Source organism: Anomaloglossus baeobatrachus, chromosome 4, assembly GCF_048569485.1.
Source record: "Anomaloglossus baeobatrachus isolate aAnoBae1 chromosome 4, aAnoBae1.hap1, whole genome shotgun sequence".
In the NCBI taxonomy this organism is placed as follows: Eukaryota; Metazoa; Chordata; class Amphibia; order Anura; family Aromobatidae; genus Anomaloglossus; species Anomaloglossus baeobatrachus.
In genome coordinates this window covers 40,861,315-40,874,416 of record NC_134356.1, presented here as the reverse complement: position 1 = coordinate 40,874,416, position 13,102 = coordinate 40,861,315, and the positions used below count along the sequence as shown (strand labels likewise).

The 13,102-nt window shown below is 40.1% G+C and overlaps 1 protein-coding gene across 2 annotated transcripts in view; it reads right to left on the bottom strand.

The window, feature by feature from the left end:
• Positions 1-13,102, bottom strand: part of TSPAN9 (tetraspanin 9) — a 634,531-nt gene that overhangs the window by 33,575 nt on the left and 587,854 nt on the right. For both annotated transcript variants that reach the window (XM_075344268.1, XM_075344267.1), the window contains 2 exons: positions 9,516-9,707; positions 7,178-7,252 (listed from right to left, as the gene is read on the bottom strand). In XM_075344268.1, coding sequence (XP_075200383.1) covers positions 7,178-7,252; positions 9,516-9,707 — 267 coding nt within the window. The remainder of the gene's footprint in view (positions 1-7,177; positions 7,253-9,515; positions 9,708-13,102) is intronic.

Genomic DNA, 13,102 nt, shown 5'->3' with positions numbered 1-13,102 from the left:
TGATAAGCACAGACAACTCATTATAGTGACAGTTTTAACAGCCATTCATCTAGATGCCTATATAAGGTGCCATTTTTTAAAATTTTACCATACATAGTTTTGACACTTTGTTCTCTGCAGCTTATTTTCACCTTTACTGTGTAGACTGTGACATGATAAGCAGAGACAACATAGAGTGACAGTTTTACCAGCCATTTTAGATGCCTAGATAAGGTGGAATAGCCAAACTATATAGCACAAATGACTAGGTGGGATGCTTCTTCTGTCTTTGGACCAAACGACTTAATCAACAGGAAGTGAGCGCTGCAGCTGCCCTTCACTTCCTTTTGATTGCTCAATTGGTCTGAAGGCAGGAAGAAGAAAGCCAGCACTGATTGGATACGAGGCTCACGTGACGTCACCACCGCACATGAGCCCCGACACCTTGATAACAGACACCATTGGAAAGGCACCGGTACTGGAGGTGAGTGTAAGCTGTATTATTTTACCTGGGGGAAACGTAGAATCAAAAGGGGTTGTACTACCGCAGTAGTGGACAACCCCTTTAAGACCTATATAAACTTCTGACCCACTGGATCAGCCAATGGCCCATTATCCATGAAACCTCCCAACCTTTCCTGACATGATATAGAGAGAGAGGAGTAGTCTCTGAAGACAGATCTTTTTGTTCTCTAGGAGATAAGCTACGGCCAGACGAGTATGACGCCAACTCTCTCATCGATAAGACAGTCATTTCTATGTGTGGGGGCATCGGGAGAGATCACAACTGGCCGCAACGATGGGCAAATGATTGTTCAGACAACAGCTATCTATTGCATAGGGGGGTTATACTTGTAATATGGCATCTGATGAACACTCATCTATCTCCAATTTGACTCTGTAATTAGTGCTATATACCAGCTACGAACAACTTGGGAGGTTGTCAGGAGCATACGGCATTTTCCATGTTTCCGCTACGTAGCCTGAATCTGATTTTTTTTTTTTAAAAAGCAAGAAACGTTCACATCTCTACAGATTAAATAGACTTTTAATTGGTGTAAGTAGAACCCATTACTTCTACTGTTATTACAGACTCCACTTTTTTCCTTGGAATCTTCTACAAAAAACTTTGAAGTTCTTCTCCAGCAATTTTTAAGTCCCTCAAATCCTGTTAGACGCTGCTGCAATTGCTTCTCCAAATAAGACATCCCTACAAAAAGGCTTCCACTTTGAAATGCAAATTAGACGCTACTTAAACAACGGAGCGTTGGTAATGATAAGAAAAGTGTTTGTTATTCAGCAGCACTTGTTTCTAACTAAGAAAGATCTTAAAAGCCATAAAACAGATGATGAGCGCAAGTCATTTTTCTGTTTCTTTCTCTAAATGATTGCACTGGCTTTGTTGGGTACATTAACATGAATCTTCAGTCACTCGCCATTCGGCGTTCATCAAGAATAATCAAGATATTAATTCATAACTACATCTTTCGTTGGTAAAATGGAATAAAAATGATTGTAAAAACTATTACATCATTTTTTTTTTCCATTTTTTATTCAAAATTTAAATATTAGGTTTTTATTTCAGAATATTCAAATAAAAAATAGTTGTGATTAATCACGCCAAAAATTAAAACAGATATTTCTTCTTTTCCGACTGGGTTCCGTTTACATCTGCATTGGAGGATTCTAATAAAGCCTCCATTGCGGACGCGTCATGCGGTGTGCGGCTTTGGACTCTATTCACACCGCAGAGTCGGACAAGCAACCTGAGATCTCTTAGTTGCTCAGCTTGACTCGGATGTCGGCTATTTTAGCTTCACTGCTCTCCAGTTCAGCAGGAGTTAATTTCTACTGGCTTTGTGAACTGCTGATACGAGCTCAGACTGCTATGACCAATCACAGCCGCCTTCACTCTTTATAAGGTACTGGATCCGGTTGCTCCTCGCCGAATATAGCTCAGCATTGCTTCAGCGATACCGGTCCTTATAGTGATCCAGAGCTTGATGAGGTGTTGTGTGGAAAGATCCCTGTTGGTAGTTTATTTCCTCCCTGTGTTTTATTTCTTCCTGGGCATGTATTGTCTTTTCCCTGTGTCTGTTTGCAGTGTGCATGTGTTTTGGTTTTCCCCTGTCTGTGGTATTTGTGGGGGTTGCTTTTCCACTCCCGGCCAAGTGCTCGGTCCCGCCGTGTACGGACCCGTTGTGTCATTGCTCACGTGTGGTTGTGATGTCACGTGAGCCCCGCATCCAAGCAGCGCCAGCTCCTGGAGTGGGGGTGTAAGATCAGGGTTCAGGCAGGAGTTGGGGTCACGCTGGCAGTCCAGACCTGGCTACAATCAAGCTCACCTCTGGGATAAAGGACAGCGCAGGGTCTCTAGTCTGAGGCCCAGTTTAGAGGTCCCTGCTCCAGTTACCCCAACACCCCCGTGACAGGATGCTGACATATTTGACTGAAAAAAATAAAGCAACATGCAGCACTTTTTTGGGGAGAGGCAAAATTCTGGGCACTTTGGTAAAACGTGACTTTTACTAGGCTCTGATGGAAGTCATTGGTATTGAACATAAGATTGGATTCAGCACTGCATAGTCAAAACCTTAATGAAGATGTGCAGAGACCTACATTTTTCAGGGGTTTTTTTTGTTATTATTATTTTTATTTCAAATACTTAAAAATTGATTTCCATTTTTTTAAATAATGACTTAAGTTTCCATTTTACATAATTACCCTTGCTTTTTGAATGAGAACAGAAGAAATAAATACCCAACTGGTGTTCATCACAAATGGAAAACAAAAAAAAAGGAAAAACCATACTTAAAATGACCATCCACCTTGGGATGGGGGAAGTAACTATATATTTCACATAAATTGTCACCCTACCTGGTGCTGTTCAAGTCCGTTTGCCTCCCGCCACCTCCTTCGCTTAGATCGGCATTTCCACCATTACCATGGAAAGCCAAGCCTCCTCTGTAGTGATGAGCGAGCACTAAAATGCTTGGGTGTTCAGTATTCATAACGAGCAGTTGGGCACTTGAGTAACGAGTATAATGGAAGTCAACTGGGAACTAGAGCATTTTTCGGAAGATCTTCCATTGACCTCCATTATATTCAGTACACGAGTCGAGCCCATCCGAGCGTCCAACTGCTTGATACGACTACCGAGCACCCGAGCATGGTAGTGCTTGGTCATTACTACTCCCATGCCTCTCCTAGCCCACAGTAGAGAAAAGGCAGAGAAGACATGGCTCAGATTTATCCCTTTGCTCCGCATGCTACCTTGGAAGCAGAGGAACAGAATCCCATTGTGAGCAGGGGAGGCAGCAGGAGGCAAATGGAGAGCACCCGATAGGGTGACTATACCTGAAAAATTAAATCTGGAGAGGTGGTGCATGTGTGACTCTTTATTGTCTTCTATATTATTGGAGTTCAAGGATTTGGTTTTGGAACTCCGATAATATAATAAATATATATAAATATAATAAAAATAATAATAATCATTAGAGATACAAGTATGTGCGGCCAGCCCTCGGCCATTTTTGGCTGTGTACCGCCACCTTTTTGCTGACTGCAGCACCAGACAACATGTGGGTTCAAGTCACGATGATGCTTGGTCCTGTCACCACTGTCAGTGGAGAGGTGGACAAGTATTCTCAGCTCTCTATTTTGACTTCTATGTTACTGGTGTTCAAGGCCATTTTTGGATTTCCTATATCCGTCAACAGAGATACATGCAAATTTGGCCATCTCAGCCCTGACGGTGGCTGGATCTCCACCTATCTGTGAATGAACTCTAATTCATATTTTTCTTCTAACCATTCTTCAATTCCTTTGCGACCACAACATGTACAATTAAATCATATGGTCAGGTAAGTGCATGGAGCAGGCTCAGGAACTGAGCCTGCATCATTCCCGGCTCATAGGTATTAAAAAATAAATATAAATAAAAATATTTGGTATTACTGTATCTGTAAAAATCTGTCAAGATATAAATTATTTTAACAATGCGATAAATGAAAAAAATAGGTCAAAATGCAAGAATAGCTTTTTTTTTTGCTTTTGGGTTTCCTTTGAAAAATGCAATGAAAAGTGATCAAACCTTCATGTGTTTCATGTTTTTTTTTTTAGTACTTTATATGGTAAAGTGAAGGGTATCATTCAAAACTAAAACGTCTCTCACAAAAATCAACCTAAGTCGATGGACAAACAAAAAAGTTCTGCTTCTAAAAAGGGGGCGAGAAAAATAATGCAAAACCAAAAATTTTCTCGGCCATGAAGAGATTAAAAACGTTCTGCTTTATGTGTTTTATCTCATTGTCTTTGCTAATTGTAATTTCCCGGTATTGAGTAACAGGACCTGGTTCTATTGGTGCTGATTTAAAGTGGACCTGTCACTTACTCAAAAGTATTAAGTTAAATACCTTGTAAAAAAATCTCTGGGCTCCCATGATTGATATGCTTTTTTCAGTTTTGCTCTGCGCCATTCCATTGCAGAGATATTCACGATTGTTGTCTCTGCAGCGCACTATGTGAAATCTCTGCTTGTAGTTCAACTGGATGTTTCTTCACAGTCTTCTCTGGGGTGTGTGCTTTCACCCCTCTCCCTCAGATTCTGCCAATCATAATTTATCAGCATCTGAGACTGCTAGACAGCTAGTGCTATGATTGGCAGCATCTGGTAGGGAGAGGTGAAAGCACACGCCCCCAGAAAAGACTCTGAAGAAACGCCCAGCTTAACTACAAGCAGAGATTTCACATAGTGCTCTCCAGAAGCAACAAATGTGAATATCTCTGCAATGCAGCAACGCATCACAAAATGGAAAAAAGTAGGATAATTAGGGAAATTTGGTGATTCTTCCAAGTTATTTTCTTTTTTTTTTTTTTAGCAAATAACAGGTCCCATTTAAAGGAGTGTTAAGGGGGCTTTACACGGTAGCGATATCACTAGCAATTTCTAGCGATAGCGACCGTGTAAGTACCCGCCCCCGTCGCGCATGCGATTGTTTGTGGTCGCTGCCGTAGCGAACATTATCGCTACGCAGCGTCACACATACTTACCTGGTCGGCGGCGTCACTGTGACTGCCGAACAATCCCTTCTTCAAGGGGGAGGGACGTTCGGCATCACAGCGACGTCACCGCAACGTCACTAAGCGGCCGGCCAATCAAAGCAGAGGGGCGGAGATGAGCAGGATGTAACATCCCTCCCACCCCCTTCCTTCCTCATTGGGGCCAGCGGCAGGTAAGGAGACGTTCCTCGCTCATTCGGTGTCACACATAGCGATGTATGCTGCCGCATGAGCGATGAACCACAACGCTAAACAACCCTTACCGATTTTTGACTTTGGGACAACCTCTCCATGGTGAACGATTTTCACCATTTTTGAGGTCGCCTAAGGTCGCTGGTAAGTATTACACGCTGCGATATCGTTAATGACGCCGGATGTGCGTCACTAACAACTTAACCCCGGCGACCAAACATTAACGATATCGTAGCGTGTAAAGCCCCCTTTACTGTAATAATATGACATATATAACTTTAGATATATATTATATATTATATTTATCAATAATTTTTCTAGACAGTTTTGATAATTCTGCTGCCCTATTTCCTTCGGTTTCCACTATATATGGAAAAGTTGTCCATGCGGCATGGAGGCTTCAGTTCTTAGTGTTTAATGTCACTTACGCAAAAGTACTGAGTTAAATACCTTGTAAAAAAATCTGAGCTCCCCTGACTGACATGTTTTTTTTCAGTTAGCTTTGCGTCGCTCCATTTAAGAGATATTCACATTTGTTGTCTCTGCAGCTCACTATGTGAAATCTCTGTTTGCAGTTCAACTGGTTGCTTCTTCACTGTCTTCTTTGGGGGCGTGCACTTTCACCCTTCTCTCTCAGATTCTGCCAATCACTGCTCAGCAGCGTCTTAGACTGCTAATGCTGTGATTGGAAGCATCTGGGAGGGATGAGTGAAAACACACGCCCCCAGAGAAGACTCTGAAGATTCTGAAGAAACATCCAGCTTAACTATAAGCAGAGATTTCACATAGTGCGCTGCAGAAGCAATAAATGTAAATATCTCTGTAATGCAGCGATGTAGCACAAAACGGAAAAAAGTGGGAGAATTAGGGAAGTTCGTTGATTCTTACAAGTTATTTTCCTAATTTTTTTGAATAAGTGACAGGTCCCATTTAAAGGATTATTACTGTATTAATAGAATATATATTACTTAGGACCTCATTTATCAATATTTTTTCTAGACAGTTTTGATAATTCCGCCCTATTTCCTTCGGTTTCCACTAAATATGGAAAAGTTGTCCATGCGGCATGGAGGCTTCAGTTCATAGGGTTTAATGTCTGATAAACACCCATTTTCAATGTCATTGAATGGCTTCATAGGATTGATAAACTGTCTAATGCGAGACGACTCCAGCCGACTATTAATCATCAAGCCTATGAAATGTTCTGTCACCGGAGAACAGAACGCTTTCACATCACACAAGTGGAATCGGCTCAGTTTTATGGAGTGGTTTAATCCTCTCAATAGGTATTTAAAATGCTAATACCCGCCATTACCATACTGAATAACGGGGCCTCATTTCATAAAACACAATCCAATAAAGCATATTTCAGTGACAGCTGTTTATTATTTTCGGCATGTTGGAAATGAACGGGGAAGAAAGTTTTGAGTCCAATTTCAGGGCATTTAACATCTGTCTACCCTATTGTTCCAAGTTATTAATATGATGAAAGCAATGATTTAAAGGGATACCAAATGCAAATTTTAAATATTTTTTTTTTACATTTTGTACAGCTGGCATACAACAATAACCCTCTGGCCATTTAGGAATCGACCAGAAAGTAAAGACCTTCCTACTTACCAGTAATAAAAAAAACATTAAAAGATTGCTATACAGAAACGTAAGATCCGCTCATAAGTAAAAGGGTAGTCAGAGATAGGAAAAAAAATAGCTTTAATTCTCAAAAAGAGCGCCCCTCTCATCTTACAGACTGTGTCAGGTATTACAGTTCAACGCTGTTCAATGTATATAGTTAAACTATATATTCACATATATAGCTCACAAAGAAGAGAGGCGCAATTTTGGGAAAAACAAAAATTTTACTTTTTTTTTCTTATTTCAGATAAGACCAATACGAATTTGCTTAAAAAAAAAAAAAAAAAAAGAGAAAAAAAAAATTACTTACCCTGTCCATATAGACAAAGAATAGGATAAGCAATATCAGCTCAGTCAAAAGAATGATCAGTAAAATGATGAAAAACTGAAAAGAAAGAGAGAACATTAATTTTAGACATTAATATTTTATTAAAAAAATATTATATTTTATAATACTGTAATTGCAAAAAAAAAAAAAAAGATAATTACATTATTGAGTTGGGGCACTTCAAATAATCTCAGATTTTTTTTCTAAAACAACAGATTTTTGGTTGTAAGAAAGACAATTAGCTAAATAAACCTTCAATATTGAGGTTCTTCATTGGCCAAAAGGTTCTGCTGATGGCCAGATCAGAAGATGCTATAAACAATGTCTACTGATGGTCAGATCAAGGTCTATAACTAAAAATGGTCAAATCAAGAAATTTAATCAAAGAGATCTATCAATGGTTAGATTAGGGGATGTCAAAATGAGTATACCAATCAAGAGATGTGACCAAAACAGTCTACTGATGGTCAGATCAAAGGATGTGATCAAAAAAGTCTACTGATGGTCATATCAGAGGATGTTACAGAAAAGGTCTGTCAATGGGTCAGATCAAGGCATGTGAACAAAAAGGTCGACAGATAGTCAGATCAGGGGATGTTCCAAAAAAAGGTATACCAATGGTCAAATAAAGGGATATTATCAAAGAGGTGTACTGATGCTCAGATCAGCAAAAATATCAGCTGATGGTAAGGTCAGAGATATTACAAAAAATGTCTACCGACGGTAAGTTCAGGGAATGTGATCAAAAAGGTCTATTAATGGTCAGATCAGGGGATGTTCAAAAAAAAAAGTCTACCGATGGTCAGATTAAGGGATTTGACCAAAAAGGTCTACCAATGGTCAAATCAGGGGATTTTCCATAAAAGAACTACCAATAGTCAGATCGTGGCATTTTATAAAACAGGCCTACTGATGGTCAGAATCAAGGGATGTTGAAAAAAAAAAAAGTTTACCGGTGGTTAGAGCAAGAAATGTGAACAAAAAGGATGACAGATGGTCAGATCAGGGGATTTTCCAAAAAAGGTATATCAATGGTCAAATAAAGGGATATTATCAAAGAGGTCTACCAATTCTTAGATCAGGAGATGTGACAAAAATATCAGATAGAGGATATTACAAAATATGTCTACCAAAGGTGAGTTCAGGGAATGTGATAAAAAAGGTCTACGAATGGTCAGGGTATGATCCAAAAAATGTACTAACGATGGTTAGATCAAGGGATTTGACCAAAATGGTCTACTGATGGTTAGATCAGGGGATGTTCCAAAAAAGACTACAGATAGTCAGATCAAAGGATTAGACCAAAAAGGTCTACCAATGGTCATATCTGGGGTTGTTCGAGAAAAAGACTACCAATGGTCAGATCAAGATATTAGACCAATAAAGTCTACTGATGGTCAGATCAGGGGATGTTCCAAAAAAGCACTAATAATGGTCAGATAGTGGCATTTTACAAAACAGGTCTACTGATGGTCAGGATCAAGGGATGATAAAAAAAATGTTACCTGTGGTCAGATCAAGGTATGTGAACAAAAAGGTTTACTAATGGGTAGATCAGAGAATGCTCCAAAAAAACATGTCGACTGATGGTCAGATCAAGGGATGTGAATATAAAGGTTTACCAATGGCTAGATCAGAGAATGTTTCCAAAAACATGTCTACTGATGGTTAGATCAAAGGATGTGAGCAAAAATGTTCTACCTTCTATCAGATTAAGGGATGTGATCAATAAGTTCTACCGAAGGTCAAATTAAGGGATGTTATCAAAAAGGACTACCAATGGTCAAATTAAGGGATATGACCAAAAAGGACTATTGTGGTAAGATCAAGGAATGTGATCAAAAAGGTCTACCAGTGGTCAAATTAAGGGATGTGATCAAAAAGGTCTACTGATTGTCAGATCAAGAGATGTGACTAAAAATGTCTACCGATGATTAGATAAAGGGATGTTACAAAAAAAGTCTAAATAAAAGTCTAAAGTTAGATTGTAAAATGTTGCAACATACACATATATGTGCTGTTTAAAGTGAATTTTAATGTATTTAGTCGGAAGAACTCTAAGACTTTAGTCTACATGTAGCCATTACCGGGGAAGGGGGTTTACAGTTCACTTCAATGTAAAAATGGTATTGAGGAATCTGAGGATCTGAGGAATTGCTGAGAGTGACAATATTGGCCACGCACACCCATATGGTCCGATGACTACACTGAAAGTTATTACAAGGTCATAGCAAAGGGCTAGAGCACTACTTATATCATCCCTTATAAATGGCTTCCAGCACAACATAATATTATGAACGAGTCTATTATAGTAACTTACACTTAGGAGGAGGCACTTGTTTTCCTTTATAGCACCGAGACAACCCAGGAAACCAGTCACCATTACAATTGTGCCAATGGCAATAACTAGATTTGCTGCCGACAATGAAGGGAAACTGGGAGAAAACGTTGCAAAGTTTCCTTGCGATACAGAAAGCCATATTCCCACTCCTAGCAATCCACAGCCACAGAGCTGGAAGACAAAAAAAAACAATACATTCAATGATTTTACTGCTCATTTTGTATATATAGTTAATTATTAGGGATGATCGAATACCTCAAATATATGGCTTCGCGAATATTTGCCGAATAGGTCGCCGCTATTCGACTATTCGCGAATATTCGATGTGCAATGTAAGTCTATGGGAAACTCGAATAATAACTATTCAGAACTATCCGGGCTTCCCTTAGACTTACATTGCGCATCGAATATTCGCATAGCGGCGACCAATTCGTCGGATATTCGCGAAGCCGAATATTTGAGGTATATGATCATCCCTATTAATTATTCACAATCCAACATAAAATATATATATATATTTACATTAACATGCACATTTACATAAAAAAATTACACTTTAAAGATGGTGACAGGTAGAGTTTTTGAGAAAACACTTCGACTGCTGTTTCGAAAAGAAGAGCCAAACATCTCCAAGACTTGGTGTTATTCAATCTATATTTAAAACCTCTCTTTCCCAGTAACCTCTCCCTTTATATTCTGGTCCTAATGTGTCTTAAGATATATTAACATATTTTTCTAAATATATCCAAGATAAATCTGCTTTATGTTTTCCTTTCCTACAATTTTATGTCTGGCAGTAGTGCAACCAGCCTTCCTGCACTGCTGCGAAACACCAAGAGCACTTAGCACCACGCTGTGTTTAACCTCCTTCCTTTTCCATTTGTCATCTAAAAAAAAAAACAAGTAACTTGCCACAGAGATTGTTTGTATTTTTTCGCACAATTTTTAGTCTAATATTTGGAATAGGTTTGGCCTAATTTTCTGTACTATCAACAATAAATTACCAGTCAATTAAATGGTCTATAATTTGTCTCTTCAGTGGGGGTAAGGGAGGCAAGTGCCTCTCAAATGGTGCACCAGATAGCAATGGAAACCAGAGTTGTGGATGGAAATCTATTAATTCCCCCAATAGGCGACACAAAAAATTGCCAAAGCAAGCTCATAAAAAGTCACTTTGGACAACTATTGACTTGTAAACATCACACAAAGTCTCCACTTTCAATTAAAATGCTTTAGGAAGACTCAATGATTTCAGACCACCCAATAATCTTATGTGTACAGGGTCTTCGCGACTCTCCTCCAACTGGGGAGAAGAAACAGGTTTAAATTTAAAAGGATTGTTCACTACTTTTACATTGATGGCCTATCCTCTAGATAGGTCATCAATGTCTGATCGGCCGGGTGCCGACACACCTTCCCCCCACCGATCAGCTGCTCTCAGTCCTGGAGGCGGCAGCAGGCAGACAGAAATGCTCAGTTCCGGAGCTGCTCTGCCTTCTGATAGCAGTTGCGACTGCACTGCCCATCCGCCCCCCATTCTAATCAATAGGAGGCGGATGGTTATTACCCGGCCACTATCAGAAGACAAAGCAGCTCTGGAACTGAGCCTTTCTGGCCATCTGCTGCCATCGCCGGGACCGGGAACAGCTGATCGGCGGGGGTGTGGGGTGTAGGACTCCGGCTGATCAGACATTGATGACCTATCCTAAGAATACGCCATCAATGTAATAGTAGTGGACAACCTCTTTAAGAGCTTGATGTTTCTTTTGGGAGATAGAGCTGTTGACGTCCTATCATGTCACTAATGAGAACACATGAGAACTTGACCAAATTGGATATTTTTGGGGTATGGGGTGATTGTAAGAGATAGCCATCAGCCACATGAGCAATGTCATATGAGAACTTGAACAAATTGGAAGTTTTTTGGGTATGGGGTGATCGGGAGAGATAAGGGGGTGTTACACGCAGCAATATCGTTAACGATATCTCTGGTGAAAGCACCTGCCCCCGTCGTTTGTGTGTCACGGGCAAATCGCTGCCTGTGGTGCACAAATTAGTTTGGAGCCGTCACACGGACTTACCTGCTTAGCGACGTCACTGTTGCCGGCGAACCGCCTCCTTTCTAAGGGGACGGTTCATGCGCCGTCACAGCGGCATCACTAAGCGGCTGCCCAATAGAAGCAGAGGGGCGGAGATGAGCAGCCGTAACAGCCTGCCCACCTCTTTCCTTCCTCATTGCTGGCGGCCACAGGTAAGCTGCAGTTCGTCGTTCCCGCGGTGTCACACATAGCGATGTGTGCTGCCACGGGAATGAGGAACAACCTGCGTCCTCAACAATCAACAATATTTTGAAAGTGAACGACGTGTCAACAATGGACGATAAGGTGAGTATTTTCCATCGTTAACGGTCGTTCCTTGCTGTCACACGCAACGACGTCGCTAACGATGCCGGCTGTGCGTCACGGAATTTGTCACCCCGGCGATATATCGTTAGATCCGTCGTTGCGTTTAACGCCGCCTATAGCCATCAGCCAAATGAGCAATTTCATATGAGAACTTGAACAAATTGGAAGTTTTTTGGGTATGGGTTGATCTTAAGAGATAGCCATCAGCCAAACGAGCAATGTCACATAAGAACTCGAACAAATTGGAAGATTTTTGGGTATGGGTTGATTTTAAGAGATAGCCATCAGCCAAACGAGCAATGTCACATAAGAACTCGAACAAATTGGAAGATTTTTGGGGCATGGAAGGATCGTAAGAGATCAATGATTGGCTAGACATCTGATGAACCTTGTACACTATGAGAGACGGTCTCCAATTTCCAAAAAATGGAAAGTTATTGTCCGTAAAGTCAAAACTAACATTCTGGAAAACTTCCTTGTGTAGCCCAGTTCTCAGCTCTATGATGGAACAGATTCAGATCTTCTCACAACATATTTTTTTGATAATTTTTCTATTGTGTTGGCCAGAGTTTTTCCCTTAATCATTTATCCCGTACTCGCCTCTACAAGTTCTTCTACCATTTATCACTAAGACATCGCCTACTGTAAATCAAGAGAGAATTGGATTTGAAGTAATGGCTCCCATAGGAATTTAGTTACAATTGCTTTCTAATTTACTACTCAATCACTCACATTTTTTTTTTGTAAGGTTGAATATTAAACTCTGAGAAAATAGTTGTAAGAACTCAAACCTGTCAAATAGTTCTTCTGAAGGATGACTTTTTTTACAGGAAGCCCTCAAAATGCTATAAAATTCTGATTAAATTATGACATGGGGAACGTGACTGCAGATTTTCAGTTGAGTGCCTATTTCTCTTTTACGGCCCTTTAATATAACTTGCTAAGTGGCCCGACTGCTTCACTGCACATTTTCCCCTTATTTAAAGTAAAAGACCGATGTAATTGACCACAAGGACTATAAAGGAAGTTGTGCGTAAAAACGTAGACCACAGGATATTACAGCAATTATTTCAATTTTTTTTCCTCCGAGAGTAAAAGCGAAATGAGCTCCATCAACTTTAAGGCAACAGTTTATTTCGCGGAAAGTGACATTTTTATTTC